This window comes from Bidens hawaiensis, unplaced genomic scaffold, assembly GCF_021521415.1.
Source record: "Bidens hawaiensis isolate Kalapana, Puna unplaced genomic scaffold, B.hawaiensis_p1.1 tig00003961_1, whole genome shotgun sequence".
Lineage (NCBI taxonomy): Eukaryota > Viridiplantae > Streptophyta > Magnoliopsida > Asterales > Asteraceae > Bidens > Bidens hawaiensis.
In genome coordinates, this window is record NW_027491228.1 from 564,535 (window position 1) to 588,033 (window position 23,499).

A 23,499-nucleotide genomic window follows, 5' to 3' on the forward strand; every position below is an offset into this window, starting at 1 on the left:
CCTGTTAGCCTTGCTATCCTTGTACTAAATAGTTCCTTGAGTGAGGATGTTTGTGTTTTCCCTTTTAGAATACTAATGGCTGGAGCAAAAAGGTTTGTTGGTAAGGGAGGTCACACTGGACGTCCTCTTGGAATACGCGTTGTCCGAGAACCTTCTGAAGAACTAGTTACTACCACGAAAAAGGATAAAAGTGAAACTTTGCAAGGACCAAGCAGCAATGAAGGGTATCAGCTAGATCCTGTTACTCAATTTGCCATTTCTTACGCTGTAGCTGATGCAGAGAAGAAATTTCGTACTAACAAGTCTGCCGAAAACCATGCAAGGGCCACTGAGAAGGCAGGAGGAGACGGGAAGAAGGGTGATGATGATAAGGAAGGAGCGAAAGGAACCAAAGGATCTGTAGATGTCGTGGAGTATGCGGGGAAGAAGATACCAAAGGTCGCGGGAAGGGAAACATGCAAAGTGTGCGGGAAGATGCACCTAGGAGAATGCAAGGCTGGTCCAAATCAGTGCTACCGATGTGGGAAGAAGGGACACATAACTCGTGATTGCACCGAGGACCAGAAATGTTATAAGTGTGGTAAGTCGGGTCACTTAGCTAGGGATTGTGGGGGAGCAAGAACGGTGGGGGAAAAGAAGAAAAAGAACCCAACCCCAGAACCAGAGGAAGCCAATGAGGTGGATCCACGCAAAAAGAAGGCAAGGCAAGAGGGGTTCACTGCTTGTGAAAAATGTGGGAAGAGACACCCCGGAGAGTGCAGAAAGGGATTAGGTGTTTGCTACAGGTGTGGAAGAGCAGGACATTCCTCTTGGGAATGTGATGATTACCATAGGTGTCACAACTGTGGAGGACGTGGGCACCTAGCAAGGGATTGCAAGAAGCCAAAGGGAGGACATGAAGGAGAAAAGAGTGCTTGAGGTTTAACAGATTCCTCCGTATGCTTAGAGAAGACATTCAAGAAGGCTATATGCTAGCCATAAGTATTAAATCTATGTGTAACTTATTGATGACTCGATGCGTGTTGTTTTATGTTGAAATTTAGACTGGTGTTTATTAATTATGGTATGAATTGTCTGAATGCATGTTAGTCATGATAAATTGACGTGTTGTGATAGAGTGTCGACTTAGGCTTTAGCATTAATATGATATAAGACAAAGCCTCTTAAAGATCGAAACGAGACTTGGTACATCGAGGGCCTCATGGACAAGCTACCTTAAATAGCTAATACACATGACCACCATTCGATGACTGTAAAACCGGAAGTAAGAAGGGTAACATAGAAAACGAAGGCGATTCAATAAAGCGTGTAAATATAAGAAGTTTTCCTTTTATAGGGAATAAGTTAGGTTTCGGGGACGAAACCTCTTTAAGGAGGGAAGACTTGTAACATCCCGAAATTTCCAAAATGATATTAATTATATTACTATATAATAGAGGGAAAGTTGACTCGGGTTCGGGAAATAAATAATAGAGTAGGAGTTGGTATGAGTCGGGCTAGTGTTGGATAAATGAGAATGGGCCTTAGGTCCATGGGATTTCAGGGGTATAAATATCCCCTAAACCCAAAATATCTTTCATTTACATCTATTTCTTCACACACTCAAAACACACACATTCTAACCGATCAAGATTCGAAGCCGAGACCCGAGATTTTGTTGATAGATCTGAGTTGGTAAGGTAAGAACAAATCCAACAAAGCTAATATTACTGAAAATGGTTAGGATTGGATGGGTTAACCGGACCCGAAACCCAAACTGCCCAAATCGGACCCCTAAAACGTCGATTTTAGGCCGATTTGATGGTTGGGATTTGTAGGCGCCGATCATACGATTCCGTGGGTACCAAAATCGAGTTATTTGGCTAAGAAACGAAGGATTTATGGGCAAACAGATCTGCAGCGCGATAACTTCGCCTGCAAGATTAAGTTCGCCTGATGAACTTCGCCTTCAAGCGTAACTTCGCCTAAGGATAACTTCGCCTACGGCCAAGTTCGCCTAAGGATAACTTCGCCTGAAGCCAAGTTCGCCTAAGGTTTAACTTCGCCTGAAGCCAAGTTCGCCTAAGGATAACTTCGCCTGAAGCCAAGTTCGCCTAAGGTTTAACTTCGCCTGAAGCCAAGTTCGCCTAAGGTTTAACTTCGCCTGAAGCCAAGTTCGCCCGAGGTTTAACTTCGCCTGAAGTGAAGTTCGTTTAGAAAATAAATTATAAAGCGATAAGTTAAAGTAAGCTAATACTAGGCCACCAGATTAGATCAGACGAGTATTGATACGTGTAACTTGTACAGTCAGCCGAGCTCAGATAGAGAAGGGATTTACAGCTATCAGAAAAAGAAGCAGAATTCAGGTGAGTTTCTAGGCCTATTTATGTGTTATGTTTTCGGGGCTGTGTGCATACTCAACATGATTGTTAATACACTTATCCTAAGAGATAAGTGTATGCCTTATGTGGATAATGTGAAATGTATGAATGATTGCTTGATGGTATGTGAACGATCTTCGGATATTGCACGTACTGTCAGGTTGTAACGCTATGTATAAGGTAAGTATGTTATGTATGTTTATGTGTATGATCATGATAGAGATAATAGAAGAAAGAAATGATAATGTATGGTTGTATGGTTACGAAAAGGGTACCGAGCCCTAATAATACTCGAGGTATGATGTATGGTTGTATGGTAACGAAGAGGGAATCGAACCCCACTAATATTCGAGAACTAGGGAACCGAACCCTACTAATATTCGAGGAAGAAGGGTACCGAGCCCTAATAATACTCGAGGAAAGAGGGTACCGAGCCCTAATAATACTCGAGGAAAGAGGGTACCGAGCCCTAATAATACTCGAGGAAAGAGGGTACCGAGCCCTAATAATACTCGAGGAAAGAGGGTACCGAGCCCTAATAATACTCGAGGAATGTAGGGCGTAATGCTCTTTATAACATAAGATATGAGAGTAAGTTAATACAAAAGAAAGTAAGAAAGTATGAAAGTAAGAAAGTATGAATGTAAGAAAGTATGAAAGTATGAAAGTATAAAAGTATGAATGAAAGAATATAATGTTATGTGAATGGTATGATTATGTGATTATCTAGAACTCACTCAGCGTAGCTGACTTTTAGTATGCACGCAGGTGAGTAGGATGAGGCAGCTCGCTTGAGGAGACACATGGTACTGAACAAGAATCTGGCATCTGAAGACCTATGATGTGTTAATTTTAATGCTTTAATGTGAAAGACAATAAATGTTTTGAGACAAGTTATGAAATATTGTAATGTTTTATGAAAGTTTTATATTCCGCGTAAATGTTTTAAGTAACTCTGATATTTAGAACTGTGTTTATGAGTAAATCCGACGCTAAAGTAGGGCTACCGGGTTCGGGGCCTTACAGATTTGATGGTGCAGATTAATTTAAGAGAATAAATTGATGGAAAGGGCATAAAGATAATAACTTACTTTTGTTGACTTTCTCTTTCTGCATGCAAGACGCATGTCAAATCCTCCATCATTTTAAAATGTCTATAACTTTTTTATGCAACATTCTTTTTTTTTTTTGAAAAATTCACCAAAATAACAAGCGTTTTTTTATCTTTAATGTGAGTATCATATTATTATATAAAAATTAAAAAATAGTTGGTTTTTTATATTGTGTTATTGGTTGTTTATTGTGATTTTTAATTGAGTTTATCTATGCATTGTGTTATATATTTTGGTCATTGTGTTATCAATTGGTACTCGTATTAAAGATAAAATTTATAACAAAGATGTTCAACTTCAAAATACCAAAAGGAAAAGGAGCCCGTTTGATCCATTTTCCTTTAGGAATATTAGGGGAGACCATAGGGATATGCATTACTTGGAAACAAAGAGAATCATGAAAACCAGAAGAATGAGTGGGATAATCAAGCTGCAATAAATCCTTACACCAGTGCTTGACTTTATTGATAATAGATGAAGAAGGCATAGCAACTAATCATGAACAACTGCATTTCTAGCAAGCCAAATCTCCTAGCAACCAGAGAAGATAAAGCTACCCCCATTTTAGATTTGATAGAACTGCCTTGCAAACAGGTCTTAGTGAAAGCAAACAGACTATCTTGAACAAAACTAGCATGGCCATTGTATCTTTGTGCTCATCATTTATCTTTCTACTTCTCATTGTGTTTTAGTCGTTTTGGAGAAAAAAGTATTACGTTCATCGTGTATTACGCTCATGTCATTATGTAGTATGTAGTTTCCATTGTGTTTTACGTTTCAGGTCATTGTGTTATATGTATTCACTATTGTGTTTTACGCTTCAGGTCATTATGTTATATGTATTCATCATTGTATTTTTACGTTTCAAGTAATTGTGTAATATGTATTCATCATTGTGTTTTACCTATTAGAAAATTTGTTGTTATTTTATCATTATATTTACATATTATTATTACACAACCATATTATTAGCATTTAAAAAAACACAATTATGATTTGAAAGACATAATGACGAAAGAAATACAATGATAAGTAGAAAGACACAATGACGAAAAAAGACACAATGACAAACAAAAAAACACAATGACGTAATTTTTGCTTTAATTTCTATATAACAAAGTTATACTCATTAAAAATAAAAAACGTTTGTTATTATATGATTTTCTTTTAAAAAAATATCATACGAAAAAGTTATAGGCGTTTTAAAATAATTGGAGAATTGACATGTGACTTGCATATGGAGAGAGAAAATATGTAGTATTACTTTTATACCATTTTTTCCTTTGGTCCCCACTTGACGCATGTGAATTAATTATGACATCTCACACTTCTCATTTTTGTTGGCCTTTATAAAATAACTTAACCCTAAAAGTTTGTAATGGTATAAAATATTAATTAAAAGTGGTTATACAAATTAATATATAATCCTTGTTATGGTATATTAAATAAAAGTTATAAAATCCTTCTGTAAGATGATAAATTTTTTAGAATGTAGATATAGGAAGTCAATGATGATATGTTGTAACATTTAGCCGTTTAAAAAACATCCATGTTAAAAGTTAAAGGTTGTTGATCTTGGACTCTTGGGTATGGTAAGGGAGGTTTTGGGTTTTAAAGATATCCATGTTAAAAGTTAAAGGTCGGTGGTCTACTCTTGGGTATGGTAGGGAAGGTTTTGGGTTCAAGTCTCACAAACGAAAATGATTAAAAAAGTTTTTCGTCTGAAAAAAAAGAAAAAATTAAAGGTGGCATGCAATGTTAATTAAAAGTTATTTTTCATGCAAAATCCTTGTTACTGTGAAATATATTTATTAAAAATCTTATGAAATCTGTATTATTTATGGAGAAATCTGTATTAGGATCTGTTATTACTTATTACTAATTATTTTTCCTTTTACTCATCAATAAAATATTAAAATGGCACTTAAGATACATTTTTCCTTTTGTTGTTCAATTTTTTGTTACATTATTGGTTCAGGTAAGTATCCAACAACCACAAAAGCACATAGTAGAGTACAAATGAAACCGGAAAACCATTGGTCAAACTAATTTCAGTTGAACTCATTTCAACAGCGTTAAAACCAGCTTGTCAAACAATAACCAAAAACCCTAAACTCTAAGTATACCTTCTATGCAAATAAGACAACAATTTCTTTTATCAATACATTATGTATAGAACATACAAGTTACATTTAATTAACCTCTTTCAATCGTTAAAAATCGAATGTACAATCATAAGCGTATACGCACATACACGTTGAGTATATATACACACACAAACTAATACTTGTTAATGTGATATGCTTTATTAAAACTTTCTTTTGGTGATTACACATGCATACTTTTCTATTGCTTATTAATTTTTATTACTTTTGAGTTTCCCATACACTCTTTCATTTTCATCTCAAAACCGAATCAGCAATGGCGACCCGTGCCGGACTAGGTTACGTGAGTCCACCTAGAGCCACTGACCATACCTGCATTCTCAACAAGGCGGATACCGGCACGCCGAACGGTTCTTGAGATGTTGAAAGATGTGAAGTTGATGAAGCTGAGTTTCGTGAGGTGGCTGGTGACGTGGCGGAGGGTGGTATTGGTGTTGATAAGCTTCGGGTTTGTGTTCCGTTGGTGGCGAAGCCGTGGAAGAAGGTAACGGTGGTTTTGTTAGGGTTTGTGGTTGATGGAGTGTACGGAAAGTGGTGAACGGCACCGTATTATTGTTGTTGTTGTTGTTATTATTATTATGTTCATGATGATCACCACCAAGTGGTGTTTGATCTGGTGGTATCGATGGATCTTCGCAATTAGGGGTGCAAACGAGCCGAGATGCTCGCAAGCTACTCGAGGTCGGATCGATAAAAAGCTTGAAACAATACGATCTCTTTTTGAGGAAAAGAGTGAGTTGAGTCTGAGCTTGAGCCTTGTATGGGAAGCTTGTTTAGGCTCGTCGAGCTTAACGAGCCTTGTGGATATTTAAGTTTAACCTCTTTTGGATTTCTATTATTAATTTCACACTGCATGACCAGGCTTGAGCTCGTTTTTGACTTACGAGGGCCCGAGCCCAGCTTGGCTTGCTTCGAGCTATTTTTCGAAAGTGGTGTTTGATCCTGTGGGTATTGATGGGGTCTTCTCAATAAAGGGTGTAAACGAGCCGAGCTGCTTGCGAGCTACTTAATGTCGGATCGATACGAGCCGACCTTTTTCGAGCATGAGTCAACCCCGAGCTCGAGCCTTGTATGGGAAGCTTATTTAGGCTCGTCAGTCCTCGTGGATATTTAAGTTTAACTTCTTTATGACTTCTATGAATTATTTCACACTGCACAACTAGGGGTGTAAACGAGCCGAGCTCAACTAGGCTTGAGCTCAGCTCGTTTTGACTTACAAGGGCTCAAGCTCGAGCTTGTTTCAAGCTCTTTTTCTAAAGCTCGGCTCATGTTTGTGTTTTCAAGCTTGGGTTAGGCAGCTAATTTATTATTTGTTAATTAATTTATATACATTATTTTAATTATTTTTATTATATATTTGAAGAAAAACTTTAAACAAGCATACGCATGGCTCAAGCTCATTTAGTACCTTAAATGAGTCAAAGCTCGACTGCAAAGTGTTAACTTAGTACGTAGAAGCCCAAATAGAAGGTCAAACCTAAAACTACACAAGGCTTGACGAGCCTAAATGAGCTTCTCGTGCGAGGCTCGAGCTCAGGCTTGATAACTTAACAAGCTTTATTTGAGGCTAGGGCTTGGCTCGTTCTCGAAAAAACTTGGCTTGCTTCAAGCTTTTTATCCGAGCTCGAGTAGCTCGGCTCGTTTGCACCAGTAGGTCTAGCACAACCAAGCTCGAGTCAAGCTTTGGATTGTTTAAGGTGCTACATGCTTGATCAAGGTTTTTCTCAAAATATGTGCAAATAACTAAAAGCCTATATAAATTAACTTATAGATAATAAACAAACCAAGGCCAAGCTCAAGCTCGAGTTTTCGTAAGTCTAAACGAGCCAAGCTTGGGCTCGGCTCACCTCGTTTGCACCCCTATTCACTCCTACTCAGTTTCCACAAGAGGCCCCAATTCACTGTGTCAATCATAAACCATGGATATAATAAACCCTAGGGCACATAATACTCTGTTTAATATGTTCAATGACAGGATGTTGTTTATTGTTTCAGATTTTGGTGGTTTTTGCTGGTCCAGAGGAGGTTAACAATGCCAAAGCTGCACACATTTTGATGAGCATTCTCAACAAAGAGAGCCTGCATCGAATCATTGTTGTTTTGGCGGGCAAGATGAACCATTTTGCTCGCAAAGAGTTTGAATCATGCTAAGTCAAAGTTGAAACTTTCCCTGTAAGATTTCTTTCTTTTTTTTTAAATGATTCAGCTTTAAAAAAAATTTATACCTTTTAAATACAAGTATGCATTTATGTACATAAAACCATCAAACTAATTTGTTCATGTGTATGTTTAAGTTTTTAAGCGTTACCTACAAATAAACGAAAAATGTGTTATGCATAGAGTCTTTCTTTATTAATGCGTTCTATAATCTAAAGAACTATATAAAATAGTATGTGATAGAAACTTATAAAACTGTTAAAACTTTTGAATTGTTAGATGTATAGTTTAAATACTGATGTAATGATAATGTTTCCAGATTACTGAACTGTTTGTGAACATCACAAAACATGTCACAATGCCAAAGCATGAAATACTAACCGCTCAAGAGAAAGAACAGTTGCTTGTGAAGTTCAAAATTGATGAGAATCAGGTAATTTAGATCATAATTTTATATTTACACTATCAATATTATGGTATTTGGTACAAATAATTCGAATAAATGCACTTTGTTCTAACAAAAGATTATAACTTTTAGATTCCACATATGCTTGAGAGTGATGCAATAGCTAGGTACTATGGGCTGGAGAAGAAGCAGGTGGTCAAGATCAGTTACAACAGCAAGATGACGGGCTCGTTTGTCACGTATCGATGTGTGAGATGAAGTACTCGATGCCAGTTAGTTATTTTGGTTTGATTAACATATTGACAATTACATTAATATGACTCTTAAAGGTCTTTCACTTCCTTTTGTCTACTATGACTTAATCATGTCCGCTTTTTTGCATTATCTTGGATTTACATGTTTTGCGGTCTTATTTATAGGCTTGGTAGCTACATGAAACTCGGGATTGTTATTTTATGAAAACATATTTTGTGTTTTCTAGTACCATTAATACTCTTTCAGTCTTTTGTACTTGCTTTACTTTGTTGAATTTTTGTGACTAAAGACAAAAGCTTTTCATAAACCGTTAAATCGATTGAATCGCTTAAACCGAAGCAAATGGGTTGGAGATCTGCACTACTCGATCCATGGTTCGGCTTTGCCAGTTTGACTGCTCGACAGAATCCCTTAAAACACGTTAAAAACTGATGCCCGTTTAAAATTAAAATTGGTTTGATCGATCAAACTGCCAAAACCAAACCATATTTTATAAGTTTTGGTAACTTACTTTTATAGCAATATCATAATTCATCAATAGTTAATACTTAATATTTGTTCGATTTTGATGAGACTTTAGTTATACATACAAAGTTCGTTAAAGGTGCCAAACTTAGCAACTCGACAAATTAAGTTTAGATCAAAATATGTTCATGTTGATCGGGATTCATGTCAAATCAAGTTTGGGCAACATACTAAAGTGTGAAATGATTGTATCAAAACCTTTAATTGCAACAAAACAAATACATGAGTCATTAAACCGGGTAGAATTAATACTCTTGATGGTCATTTTATGTTAGGAAGTGTATAAAAACTTTATTAATCACACCTTTTACTTAGTGTTTTTATTACTACTAAATAATAAACCAATAAATTATTTTTTAGTATTTTGAGAAAGGACACTAACGTGGAAAAAGAGAGAAGACCTGTCAAAATGGTTGTGAGTTATACTTTCAGTTAACGTATAAAATAAAAGATAAAAAATATTTAGATGTTCAAAAAGAAAAGGCCAATCCATTTTGTTTCTTCAATCATTTAAATGCCAAAAAGATCAAGCTCGATTCTTTTTTTCGCAAAAAGTGTAGTTTTTTATTAGTACGGCTGTCCAAACCACTCGTCGCTCGAACTCGCTCGCCGCTCGTTCGGAATTTGCTTGGAAAATGCTCGTTCGTTTTTCGCTCGATTGTAAACGTGCCGCTCCGCTTGGTTCGGTTTGTAAACGAGCCAAGCAACGAGCAAATATCCGCTCAGTTCGGTTCTCCTCGAATATTTTTGATTCAATTTATATATATTTATATACTCATATATACTCATAAATATACATTTGTTTAATATTATCTTGAATATTGAAAAATTGAATATTAAATATAATATCTTTTAATTATTGAATATTTTCTAGTATTTTAAATATAAAAAATAATTATATTTAGTTTTCAATATTTCAATATTAAAGATAATTATAAAAGTAAGTTATATATTTGTGTATATATATTTATATAAATAATTATTTTTTAATTATTAATTATTTTATTACATTATATCTAACTTCAAACTTCAATTTTATCAAAAATTACAAGCTACTAATTTTTTTAAAAAGCTACTAATTTATTTTCACGTACATCATATTCAACTTCAAACTTGTTTCGTATAGAAGAATTAAAAGGAAAAAAAGAAAAAAAAAAGTAATGCTCCAAACTCGCTCGATACCGCTCGAAAAATGCTCGGAATACTCGGTTTGATTTTGGCTCTGTTCGATCTTGACTCAGTTCGATTTGAAATGAGCCAAGCAACGAGCAAGCCCTCACTCAGTTTGGCTTAGCTTGTAAGCAGCCCTATATATTACCCAACAGCAATACAACATCATCTCCAGCACAGCCCAACTCCAAGAACATCAGCCCAGCTACAGCCCAATTAAAGTTAGCCCAATCTTCACTAAAACATGAAAAAAATAATAAACCATATTAACAAATAGAAACAACATGATACAATAAGTAAAATATGTGTGTTTGATGTTTTAGATATGATTTCAACAGTTGTCCCATGGCGTTGTTAAAAGAGCTTTTTATAGCATGAATACACAAACTAGCTTGACTCACTTGAAGCAAAGAAGATACACATATTGTCTACCCAAAAATATAAACCTTAATATAACATTCTTGGGGCCAGTATTATGCATACTTTTTAGTTTACTTCAAAACTTTCAGACTCACTTGAAGTCGGCACGTAGATGAAGATCGATAATGCACTAAACTTTCAATAAAAAATGTACCTTTTGGAACCAAGGTTTAAAAAGCATTCTAATCACTTTCTAACATTCATAACATTTACTGACAACTAAACAATGGATGAATTCACATCCATTCTTCTTCTTCTTCGTCTAAAATCGACGAAATTCAATAATGGATGCAAACATTTCCTCCAACACAGCCGTTCGGCCACATCAGATGCAATCGGGGCTGAATATGATTGTTTCATTATACTAAAATAAAGTTTTAACAAAAAAAAAGAGACTACAATTGTGAGTCAACTAGTTCTTCTACATGGCACGTTGTGCCGGCACAGTTGACAAAATTCAAGCGTTGAAACACAGGTGTTTGTAAAACCTGAGCGTTATAACAATGAGTAGACGCGATTTCGTTCTGTATCGGCTAAGTTCGTTAGAGTGGAGACATTGTTTATAAAGTTTGAGAGTTAAAGCCCAAAAAATTAATTCGTCAAATTAACATATAAAAAAACAAAATATTTAAAACGATGGTTCTTTGGTCGACAAACCCAGGCGGTGTAAAATACAAGTGTTGTTGGTCTCGGGCATTGTGGCAGTAATTCAACACGAATTCGATCGGTTTTAATTACGCTTGCTACGGAAATGGAGCTAAAAGCTGAAAGAAAAAAAAATATATAAATATGAATGCGGACCAATGGCTAATTTTTTTTTCTTTCTTTTTTTTTGTGGGGGAGGGGGGTTCGGGCGATAAACTTGCGCGTTGGTAAAACCCGAACATTGTCAGCCACGGCCGTTGAGGCGGCGAGTCTATTCGAATTTGGTTGGTTTCCGTCAGCTTCGTTATGATAACGGAACTAAAACAAAAAAAAATGGCATTTGGCCGGTTTTCCTTACATTCATTATAATACCTGAACTAAACAAAACATAAGAAAAGAAAAAATGAAAACAAATCACCAACTAATATGGTGCCGCAAAATGGCTCAATAGGACACTCGTCGCAACAAAGTCCTGGTTTTTATACAGTAGTAATGCTAATAGTAATTGCAAGCATTTATTTAAAATAATAATAATATGTAAAAGAAGGAAAGAAATGGTAGCAATAGTTTTGAGTGTTACTTATAAAACCCTAAATAATTATCATCGACCGCAGTCTCGGCCGGCAGCAGCTGCAATATATCTCAATTCCTCTGCACAAATAATATTAATATGCCTCCCAAAGCTGCGAAGAAGGAAGCACCAGCAGAACGTCCAATCCTCGGCCGTTTCTCTTCTCATCTCAAGATCGGAATCGTTTGTTTCTTCTTCTTCTTCTTCTTCTTCTTCTTCTTATTCTTATATACGTCATCACTTCTCATTCATTTCTTACTCTTTCCGATCTAATTTTACTATTCAATATCATTTTGTTGTTTTAATTTACTACAAGTAGTTGATTTCAGTATCATATCAACTTTAACCTTTTGCTAGGGTAATTAGCTCCTTAGGGTTTAGGATTTATTTGCTTGATTTAACACTTGTGATTTTCATTTTATAATCTGATTACTAATTAATAACTGTGCAAATCAGCCATGCTGCTCGAGATTGGCTAGTTAAAAGCTCGAATCGAGCCGAGCTTCAACTTAAAAATGAGCTTGTTTGATCAATGAGCCCGAGCTTGCAAGCCTAAAAAAACATATTATTTAAACTGTTTATATATATATATGTGTGTGTGTATAATAGTATATAATTTATAATGCTTATATAAATTTATGGAAAAATAGTATATAAATTTATATTATGTTAGATACTTATATATCAGATATATACAAAAATAAGTATAAATATAAGTAAAAAGCTAATAAATAGTAAACGAGTCGAGCCAGAAATGTACTTGAAAAACTACTCATGAGCCAGGCTCAAGCTTGAAACGAGCCGAGCTCGCTTTTTAAAAACTACTCGCAGTCTGAGATCAAGGCCAGGCTCCGCTCGGCTCATTCACATCCCTGTTGTCAGAATTGCTGATTTTTACAAAATACAAGTATGCTGATGCTTTTGTAGAACATGGACTCATTTTGTTGTATGCTGCTGTTGATTTCAGGTTGGATTGCCAAATGTAGGGAAATCTACTCTCTTCAATACCCTCACTAAGTTGTCGATACCTGCCGAGAACTTTCCGTTTTGTACAATTGAACCTAATGAGGCGCGTGTCAATATTCCTGATGAGCGGTTTAACTGGCTTTGTCAACTGTTCAAGCCGAAGAGTGAGGTAATATACATGCACTGCCTTTTCTATATACAGTTGTGAACAAGAGTGTGTGTGTGTGTGTATATATATATATTCACTGTGTTTATGTATCGAGTTATGCACTGTTATAATTCCAAGTATGCCAAATCGCTGTTTGAATTTCACACTATAATTTAACTGAGTTTTTGTCAGGTTTCTGCGTTCTTAGAGATACATGACATTGCTGGGTTGGTGAAAGGTGCCCATGAAGGACAAGGGCTTGGAAACAATTTCTTGTCTCACATTCGTGCCGTTGATGGCATATTTCATGTTTTACGTAAGATATATTTTTTTGTCATCCTTTTAAAGTAGTTATGTTAGGTCATCTTGGATTTGCTTGCCATTAATATTGATAACTGTACATCAAATCATACATGAACAAAGTTTTAAGATGCTACGCATAATTCATGCTGTTGGTCACCTATGGTTTTTGTTGTGAGTTTTTTCTTAATTGTTGTTAAAGTGAGATAATTATTGTATTTGTATTTGCAATAGGTGCATTTGAAGACCCTGATATTATACATGTTGATGACTCTGTGGATCCTGTAAGAGATTTAGAAGTTATAACTGCAGAGTTACGGTTGAAGGTATGCTATCAAATTATACGAGCTCACATCTCTGCCTTTGTGTTATGTGATATCCAAAGTTTTTTTGTTTTTGTGTATTTCTTAATTGATTAGTATTACTAGATAAACTATCTTTCTTTTAGTTATATACATGCAAGACAGTTATATAAACCTTTTTTTTGGCTATTTCTGATAATAAAGTTGGTAGGCTATAAATTTCTGATGTATAAAGCTATATACTTGTAACCTAGAGATTGTAAAGACGAATGAATTGCGTTCTATTTTAGTTCTTTTCTGTTTTATCTGCATCTGATACTGAATTATATAATGTTTTTTAATGTTAGTTATACAACTTATATATTTTTTTCTATATGGTACAGGATATTGAGTTCATGGAAAGAAGAATTGAAGATCTTGAAAAGAGCATGAAGAGGAGCAATGACAAACAGTTAAAAGTAGAACATGAAGTGTGTTTGAAGGTACTTTGTACATTCAAAACCTATCTAAATCAATCAAAAAGGACACATCTTTATTAATGAAATTACTTATAAGTTTTTTGGTCTATTTTCTGCAGGTCAAAACCTGGCTCGAGAGTGGGAAAGATGTCAGGTTAGGAGACTGGAAAGCTGCTGAAATTGAAATCTTGAATAGTTTTCAATTGCTCTCTGCAAAACCTGTTGTTTATTTGGTAAAATCATAAGGCCCTTTAAAATATCTTGAAACATGGGGAGTTTTTTTTTAAACTTGAACACGTGATGTTTTCTTGGGCAGGTTAATATGAACGAGAAAGATTATCAGAGGAAAAAAAATAAGTTTCTTCCCAAAATCCATGCTTGGTATGCTTGATTGTCAACAATAGAGTTCACTTATCATGGTTCTAAAGCATATTAGATACTCAATTTCATTATGTATGAAGTACAGATTTGGATTTTTTATAAATGTTTTTTTTAGGGTGCAAGAGCATGGAGGCGAGCCAATTATCCCTTTTAGCTGTGCTTTGGAAAGAAATCTTGCTGATCTGCCAGAAGATGAAGCAGCAAAATACTGTGAGGAGAACAAGGTTCAAAGGTTAGTTTAGATATAATTCTTATGAATATACAAATAATTCATGCATTTTACTGTTTATTCAAATAAAGCATGCATTTTGACAATAACAACTGCATCTTATTGTTTCTTTTTGTGTCACAGTGCTCTTCCAAAGATTATAAAGACTGGATTCTCTGCTATTAACCTTATATACTTCTTTACTGCTGGCCCTGATGAGGTATTGCCTTTTTTTGCTCTTTTTATCTATCAGTTGTAACACAAATTATATATATATTTTTTCTGAATATAAGTATATAATCTGAAGTTGATGTAACATGCCCCACGTAGGTAAAATGCTGGCAAATTAGAAGGCAAAGTAAGGCTCCTCAGGCAGCAGGAGCAATTCATACTGATTTTGAAAGAGGATTTATTTGTGCTGAGGTAGTGTTTTATCTTTTTTCTTCAAAATGCGTACAACTTCATAATTTTTTACAAGATGTCAAATACTCAAATCAAGGTTCTTATTTTTTTTAATCTAGTTTGTTCTTTATTGAATAATGGTCGTTATGATCATACTTCTATACGACCGTCGTTTTTACTATTCTTTTGAGGTGCCTTGTAAGAAACTTTTACAAAAGTCTATGTGAGTTTAAAGTTTTTATTGTTTTAATTTACATTAAATTTTCAATTAGCATATTAGAACTTGTTAAACGAGAGATTTAAGAGTTCGAAAATCAAAATATCTGAGATTTCACTTGGGATTTTGCAGGTTATGAAGTTTGAGGATCTTAAAGAGCTTGGAAGTGAAGCTGCTGTAAAGGTATTCTTGATTAATGGCTAATATTATATATTTATTTTACTTTTTCCTCGGTGGGGATTTCATTACATATTCTGAATAAACGCTTATAAAAGTTGCAATAATGGTTTTGTTATATATAAATAGTTACGATTTATGCTATATGTATAGCTGTTATAATTAATGTGTTAAATATAATTACAAAACAATTTTGTTACAATAAATCATGTATTTAACAAAAATAACTTTTAGCATGTTTTGATTGGGCCAACCCACAAACACTTTAATCTTTTTAGAGTTTGTAAATAGTTAATTTGTTAAATATGATTACAAAACAATCTTATTACAATAAAATCAAATTTTTAACCAAACACGGTCTTCAACCCTTTCGTTTCATTTCATACGTTTCATTTTTTAGTTATGGCCAATTCATCCCTTAAAACTTGCATAGTATTGAATACACAATTACAACGTGATTATTATACTCTTTTATTTATCCTTACACTTCAAAGTCTTATATCCCAATCCTAGTGGGGAAGGGTATAAATGTCATAACTCTGAAAATGAGTATTTGATGTTATGATTCTTTTCTTGGATAAATATGATATTATATTATGGCGGGATATATAAAATTATCCCTTTTAGTTACATCTGTTCGGTTAACCATTTAAGCCTTTTAAAGATAAATCGATGGGTCAAAATTGCGATTTATTTTGATGGTTTATTTTTCAGGCTGCTGGCAAGTACAAGCAGGAGGGCAAGACTTATGTGGTTCAAGACGGTGACATTATATTTTTCAAATTTAACGTCTCTGGTGGTGGAAAGAAGTGAGGCGGTGGCGGGGTTTGTTATTCTGCCATTTGATTTGCTTGCTATCCACAATTTTATCTGGATTGTGTACCAACTTTGTATTGAGTATCTAGAAACAGGTTTTTTTGGTACTAATGTTCTTTTTGACATAAGTTGTTATCCTTTGTTTTGAATATGTGTTGCTAAACATTCTGAATATTTTATGAAATATAGAATGGCATGCATGTACCAAATTATCAGTTATGTTTTGTTACAACCGTTAATTGTTTGACAGGAAGTTTTTTATGTAATAAATCAACGAGCGTGAGCATTTTCTATTTGTTTAGCTAGATGAATGAACATGAACACAGGTCGTGTTGTTTGTTCATTACGTTTATGAATGTTCATAATGTGATTCTTGATTGGTAGAACATAGATTTGAGATCTTCGTTCTTTCTAGAAAGAGGATGAGGGAGAATGCATTCATGTTGTGACAGCCCTATTCATTCTGATACAAAAGGATTGTGTTTTGATCAAAATAAATTTACAAAGTGTGAGGCTATTTCACATGTATAAGGAATTTTGCAGTGGTGTTTCACATATATGATAATACCGGTTCATATTTTATTTATATGCCATGTAATTATGAATAATGTGCCATCATTATTGAATTTTTTTTTCTGGCACGGTCTCTGTCAGTTTGATTTAGAGGATATTTTTTGGTAAATTTCTTAAGTATTGGATTATTTTACATGTGAAATTGCTTTATAATTACAAAAAGGAAAAAGAGAAGAAGTATATTAAGTGGGGGTGTGTGTCTACATGAGGAATTAACACTTTTATGTGCAGGTCCAAGATATTTTGTTTTAAAGTTAAAGTTCACTTTAAAATTACATTTGTTGTGTGTACAAGTTAGAGGAGCAAAAATCTAAAATGAACCATAATTTGAAAATATAATTGATCTTACTTGTTTATTGTTCAAATATCTATGCTTTTTGAAACTGTACTCTCCTCTTTAGCAGTGGTAACCTCCAGGCTTAATCTTTAAATAATATTGTTTTACTTATTTTTAAGAACTACTTACACGAATGTAACCTGTTACCTGCGGCTTAGCTAACTTACCATTACAATTACAGGTCTGGCGCAAAGCGCAAGTCCTCAATACTAGTTACTTTTAGATACTACTTAGCTAGAGCCATTAGATTATAACTTATGCAAGACTAGGATTGGTTCCCTACTCCCTAGTTTTCATTAGAAATGGGATCTATACCGTACCGGTATAAAAAATAATGCATTGAATTTGAACAAAACTGAGTATCGAATACCATACCGATTCTATTGGTTCGGTGCGGCTAATAGAATCGGTGCGGCACTCTCTCTGGTACCACTTTAGTATTTTTTTCCCTAATAGTCCGAAAAACCATATCAACTTTCATAGAAAAACAAGAAATGTACGGGTATCGCGATACATAATACCGAAATTGAGAATAAATGGGCACCGAATACCATACTATATGTATCGGGTCGGTACGGGTACGATTGAAAAAAGTCTCATCACTAGTTTCCATTGACAAATGCATGTTGGCATAAGCCTCATCAAAATTACCACTTTTGGTCCTTTTTGAACGATTATACATCCCTCTAGAAATGTTTTCGTTACATCATACAATGTCGAGACTGATCACCAAATTTCTCATCTTAATGTAAAACTTAATCCAAACAAAACTATCCAACTACACATTTATTTGAAAAACCAAAACAACATTGTGCTAGCTCATCACCACCACCTTAATGTTTGTCGGCTCTTGGGATGTCAAGATCCTTAAAAACCGGGCTGTCAACTCCAACTCCCATTGCATTCAGCCCGTTGTCTACATACAACACCGTCCCTGTAATGGCTGATGCCAGCGGAGACGCTAGAAAAGCAGCCGCATTTCCCACCTCCTCTGTATTAAAATTATTTTCAGCATCACATAATTAATAAATTATATATGTGTATATAATTTATATGGGTTCAAACTCAGACTGACCTGCTGATAGTTCCTTTTGCAGTGGTGCATTCTCGGATGAATAATCAATCATCATATCAATAAAACCGATCGCCTTTGCAGCACGACTTCTTAGTGGTCCTGATAATATGACCAACAGATATTTTTAAGGGCAATTTCATATATACCCTTACAAACATGGAAAATATCATATATACCCTTAAAAAGTAGTTAAAATATCGGTTATACCCATTCAATATGACAATTTAATAAATGACCATTTTACCCTTATTTTTCGAATACTTCAAATTTCATATATACCCATCTTTAACTTCAAGTTCTTTTATGCAACTCATTTTGGATTAAATTTTTATTACCCATTTTTAACTTAAGTTTTTTACCCATAAACAATCGTTTTCTCAAAATATATCATCAATGTCAATCAAAATCCAAATTCAAAATAAGGTTTATACAAATATAATGGAAAGGGGTAGAATGGTCATTCAGTAAAACTTCATTAATATGATATTTTAGTTTTGGTTGGGTATGTATGAAAATTTTCAAGTTTATAAGGGTATATATGATATTAAATCTTTATTTCTGGTGTTTAAATGTCTTATAAAAAAGAAATTTTTTGTAAAGAGGTATTGCAGTACCTGCAGATATTGTGTTTACTCTGATTCCATGCTTTCTTCCAGCTTCAAATGCCAATACCTATGTTTCATTATTAATAAATATTTTTGGAAGTTGATAACAAAACCAATGTGAACAAAAACCGGGATAGGGTTAACTAACTTGTGTGTCACTCTCCAAAGCAGCCTTGGCTGAACTCATACCTCCACCATATCTGTTTTTTAAAAGGTATAATTTTAAGTTTTTTTTTCCTTTCTAAAACAAGATTAAAATGAAACAAAAATTGTAAAAAAGAAATTATTTAATCACCCAGGTATGATTCTTTCAGAAGCAATGTAGGTCAGAGAGATTGAAGCACCGCCTGCAATATGACAATAAAGTTGAAGTTTGAGAATTAAAAATGAGTTTGACCAGTCAAAGAGATGAGAATGGTACCCGGGTTGATTATTGGGGCAAAATGTTGGAGCAAAGATACGTAGGAATAGCTTGATGCAGAGATGGCAGCAAGATATCCGTACCTTGATGTTTCTAGAAGCGGTTTGCTGACCTGCAAAATCAAGGTCAAATGGGTTGTTGACTTGATGCCGGTTGTGTTTTTATCTTAAATAGGTCAAATGAGCCAAATTGGCAAACTTAGCCTAAAGAGGTACATGTCAAATGAGTTAAACAGATCAAATGAGCCAAATGATCAAATTTAGCTAAAAGAACATGTCAAATGAGATGAATGAATCAAACGGGTCAACATCTTGGTTTTAAAGCGCAATTTATGTAATTTTATATTTCTCTGGCTTTAACCTTGGGCCTGAAATGAACTTTTGAATCAAAGCCCTCTATTAACTTTTAAAGTGTGGTAAAATACTGTAGGTACTATTAATCATGCAGTCTATTTATGTTTATATGATTACCATCTACAAATGCCAAAAAAACAGTTAAGGCCATTTAGAACTATGTTTTTAAGTCAAATAACATTGATAAACATGCGATTAAGCTTCCTTAGCAAACATATATTACTCTCCACATGATCAATTCAAAAGCATAAAATTATGAAACCTACATAACAGGAAATTTGTAAATAATGGCTATTGATCGTGTTTACATAATCTTTGCCCTTTAAATTTCATCAGTCTATGTCTATTGATCGTATGGGGAGAAAACATGTTCAGCGAGAATGCTTAATCACATGTTTATCAATGTTATTTGATTTAAAAACATAGTTCTAAATGGCCCCAACTGTTTTGGCATCTGCAAATGGTGACCACATAAACATAAATAACCTATGCTGCTACACGATTAATAGTTACCTACTAATTTTTATTACACTTAGAAAAAGTTCATAGTGGCCTCGATTCCAGAGTCCACTTTGTGGCCCGGCGTAGTTTTTAAAACCCAGGTTGATATGGGATTATGGGTTGTGTTTTAACCGAAACGGGCCAAATGAGACAAATTAATAAATTCAGCTAAAAAGAGATGAACAGGTCAAACTGCTTGAAAGTTGTTGATGTCTATTGATGCATGCAACTATACAAGTTGATTGCATCAAAAAACACATCTTTATAATTTTGTGGTCATATTTGACACGAACTACTTATAAAAAGATAATAAGTTAGGAGAAAAAAGGCTCCATGCCATAAAAATCACCAGTCTTTAATTTGTGTCACCCACCAATTTTGCTACCTTTATAGCATTTTATGGGTAAAAAAATTACATGCATAGATTAAGTGATAAACATGATGATGTACCAAAGTCCTAATATTATAATTACCATTAATAACGAAAAAGAACATAGTAAAATATAAAGCATACCTCAGGTCCATTTGCCAATGAATGCACAAGAATGTCAATACTGCCAAAATCCTCTTTCACAGATTCAGCTACTTCCTACAAAAAATGAACTTTGACTTCTCAGGAACGTTTTAACTTTGCATAGCAATGAGAACTCTAATAATGACTAACCAAATAATACCTTAACAGTCCACTTTGAGGACCCCGCATAACGCTTGTTTGATTTCACCTGCATAATTCAGCATACATTAAGGTTACGCGACAAACAATACACCATTCTCTTTTTTTCATAAATTACAAGAAGTCAAGAACATCTTTGAGACTTTGACTTATGGGAGGGTGAACTTACATCCTCGGGAACATCTTCAGGGGTATCATAAACAGCATCTAACGGGTACACTTTAGTGATTTCCATCAAAGACCCATCTGGCAACCTAAATGACACATATAATTCTTAGCTGACCAATCCGCCTATCGCCATATTCAAGTAAATGGAAAAAACATGATGGAATATGAACACTTACACACGTGATTCGTCAAACTTTCCCCTTCGAAGACTAGTCTCAAATATGTTGAGTGCCTAAAAGAAGGTTAATAGTGATTAACAACAAATACATTTTCAAGTAACTTGTAGACCGCTATTCTAGAACTAGGATCAGTAACATACCGGGACCCACGTGCCAACAAGAATCTCAGCACCTGCAGCAGCTAGAGATTTGGCTATTGCCCAACCATATCCATTATCATCAGCTATACCAGCAATAAATGCCCTCTTTCCTGCAGATAGCTTCCTAGGTTAGTAAACTAATAACATAATATTTAATCAAGAATTCGACTGTTAAGAATTGTAACTCATTTCTTAAATATCTAAGCAAATAATAATAATAATAATAATAAAGAAAAGAAAAAGACTCCACAAAGTTAACCACCTCTTAGATCAACAGGCAGCCCTGGAAGTGGCTTGATTTCACTTGAATCTGACGTGGCTTTCGTGATCATCTTTTCAAATCTCAAAGGACTCGATTTGACAGTCTGAGATATCAATTGCGCAGAAGAAATGTGACATGAGCTTTTAAGGCTTGCAGACAACCCCCCTTTAACGCTGCTACTGAAAACTGCAACACTCAGTTTTGAATCTTCACGAAGAGAAAAGGCCGAGGGTCTTGCTACAGCAATGTGCATATTAGTAGTAGCCGCCATTTCAATAAGTTAACCCTAAACCTGCAATTTACAAAAGAATCATAACAATTAACATGAATAATAGAATGAGTTTGTTTTCCTAGTTGGCTATGTTTACAACTTTAAATATCATAGTCAAACTAATTACTTTTCTGTAGGGGTCTTCACGGTGCGGTTTGGGCTAAAACCGTACCAAAAACCAAAACTTCGGTTTTTCAATTTTTGAAAACAGTTCCGTTTTGGTTTGGGTTAGGTTCTGTTTCGGTTTTGCCATTTCAGCCTAAAAGTTATGGCCCAAAGAATTTGGGCCTAAATCATTTTGTTAATCAATAACTAATTGATTATCATATATTTAAGCTAGATTATGAAAGTTACATACTAATTAAATTCTTATAAATTTCTTAAAATAAAATAAAAAAATGAAATCTATAAATCTGGTTCTGTTTTTTCGATTTTAGTCACACGAAAAACCGAAACCGAACTGAAAGTTCAGTTTATAAGAAAACATAAAACCAAATTGTCGGTTTTTGGGTACTTGTTCTACTAGGTTTATGATTATGAATTTGATCATCAAAATCAAACCAATTACTTTTCTTATCGAAAAACGACACAAACTTTTTCTAATTTTGTTTTTCCCCAAACTAAAACCAACTCTATACAGTTTCGAACCGAAGAAATCAACTTATTAGCAAGCAGTCTAACCCACACTCCAATTCATAGCATTAAACGCTTAAATCGAAACATTACACAAGCATTTCAAATACATTTTGCAGCTCAAACCTAAAACAAATTGAATTAACAACATAACAGATCGGAACTAAACTGATGAATGTAGTTGAGTGTGGATTATTTATTACCTCTCCTCCGATCGGGAATAATAATTTAGAAGAAATAGGTTCAATAATAATAAGTATAAAAATATAAGTGGGGATGCTGGTCGATTAAAACAAGGGAAGAAGAAATAAATAGTTGTTGAGATGGGCTTCGTGAGGGCCGTTGGGGAGCTTTGGAAGTATCGAAACAGCAGCAGCAGGTGAGAGATTGGTGACAAGGGTTTATACCATGTGGGCCCCGGTTAACTCTATACTTGCATTGTGAAGAGTTTCCTGGGTTTAAGTACCGACATGATGATGTCAGGGATGTGCTCTTTGACCCAAGAAGCACCTGTGAATTTCTTGATTGACTTGTTGGATGGAAGCTCACCTCTTCAACCGGCTGACATTTTGGTCTTTATGAGGAAAACATGCGTGTGTGGATTTAAAAGGAGTTTCCCCTTTGGTGAGCTTAGGAAGTAGTGGTTTCACGGTCGGTTAAGCTGCATTAAAAGTTGTTTCATGCAAAGTTACTAAATTTATTCAAATTGCATTAATTTTGTTTGACATAATGAGAATGTGTGTCTTAACAACCAACATGTATTTAGGAGGTGTTTGGGATTCCTTATTTTTACCTCCTTATAACTTATGACTTTTGATAAGTTAAAAAAAGTGTTTGGGTTTTCTTATTATGTGAGAGGAAATGTTGATAAGTTACACATTTGTAACTTATGACTTCTCCTTATAAGTTATAAGGAGGTGAAAATAAGGAATCCCAAACAGCCCCTTATACTTTTTTGTACTTGACACTTGTGGTTTACTCACGTCTGAAGTAGTGGAGTTACTTAGCCAAGTTCAGCGGGTCATGTATAGTAATGATACGACTCCAGATTAATTAATGTAGTTTTTAAAATGTTGAGTTTTGCAATTCAAAAAGGGGTAATAACGCAGATTGTTGCACGTTTGCTTTCTGTTTCAGTACAATCTTT

General features: G+C 34.5%; 2 protein-coding genes and 1 pseudogene across 2 annotated transcripts; 2 read left to right on the plus strand and 1 right to left on the minus strand.

Moving 5' to 3' along the window:
• The first annotated feature begins 5,893 nt into the window (after nt 1–5,893).
• LOC143624724 (DNA-directed RNA polymerase V subunit 5C-like) lies at nt 5,894–8,521 on the plus strand (annotated as a pseudogene).
• Nucleotides 8,522–11,879: 3,358 nt separating this feature from the next.
• LOC143624725 (obg-like ATPase 1) lies at nt 11,880–16,335 on the plus strand. Its single transcript, XM_077095284.1, has 12 exons — nt 11,880–11,969; nt 12,754–12,921; nt 13,093–13,216; nt 13,435–13,526; nt 13,886–13,984; nt 14,080–14,193; nt 14,277–14,341; nt 14,457–14,573; nt 14,694–14,769; nt 14,880–14,972; nt 15,301–15,351; nt 16,060–16,335. Exons 1-12 carry the CDS (start codon nt 11,886–11,888, stop codon nt 16,156–16,158), a joined length of 1,182 nt encoding a protein of 393 aa, XP_076951399.1. The 5' UTR covers nt 11,880–11,885; the 3' UTR covers nt 16,159–16,335.
• Nucleotides 16,336–17,611: 1,276 nt separating this feature from the next.
• Nucleotides 17,612–21,736, minus strand: LOC143624726 (enoyl-[acyl-carrier-protein] reductase [NADH], chloroplastic-like). The gene is made up of 12 exons (XM_077095285.1): nt 21,449–21,736; nt 21,187–21,296; nt 21,044–21,099; nt 20,869–20,953; nt 20,701–20,748; nt 20,541–20,615; nt 19,173–19,284; nt 19,047–19,098; nt 18,900–18,951; nt 18,761–18,818; nt 18,147–18,245; nt 17,612–18,062 (listed from the first exon to the last, which is right to left on the minus strand). The coding sequence occupies exons 1-12, from the start codon at nt 21,717–21,719 to the stop codon at nt 17,905–17,907; spliced, it is 1,176 nt and encodes a 391-aa protein (XP_076951400.1). The 5' UTR covers nt 21,720–21,736; the 3' UTR covers nt 17,612–17,904.
• Between the last annotated feature and the right edge of the window lie 1,763 nt (nt 21,737–23,499).

Coding starts and splice junctions, on each gene's coding strand:
- LOC143624726 (XM_077095285.1), bottom strand. CDS start 21,719: ATGGCGGCTACTACTAATATGCACATTGCTGTAGCAAGACCCTCGGCC. Junction 20,749..20,868: donor CTGAAGATGTTCCCGAGGAT/GTAAGTTCACCC, acceptor TGAATTATGCAG/GTGAAATCAAACAAGCGTTA. Junction 18,819..18,899: donor CTTTGGAGAGTGACACACAA/GTTAGTTAACCC, acceptor AATGAAACATAG/GTATTGGCATTTGAAGCTGG.
- LOC143624725 (XM_077095284.1), top strand. CDS start 11,886: ATGCCTCCCAAAGCTGCGAAGAAGGAAGCACCAGCAGAACGTCCAATC. Junction 13,985..14,079: donor AACATGAAGTGTGTTTGAAG/GTACTTTGTACA, acceptor TATTTTCTGCAG/GTCAAAACCTGGCTCGAGAG. Junction 14,342..14,456: donor CTTCCCAAAATCCATGCTTG/GTATGCTTGATT, acceptor TGTTTTTTTTAG/GGTGCAAGAGCATGGAGGCG.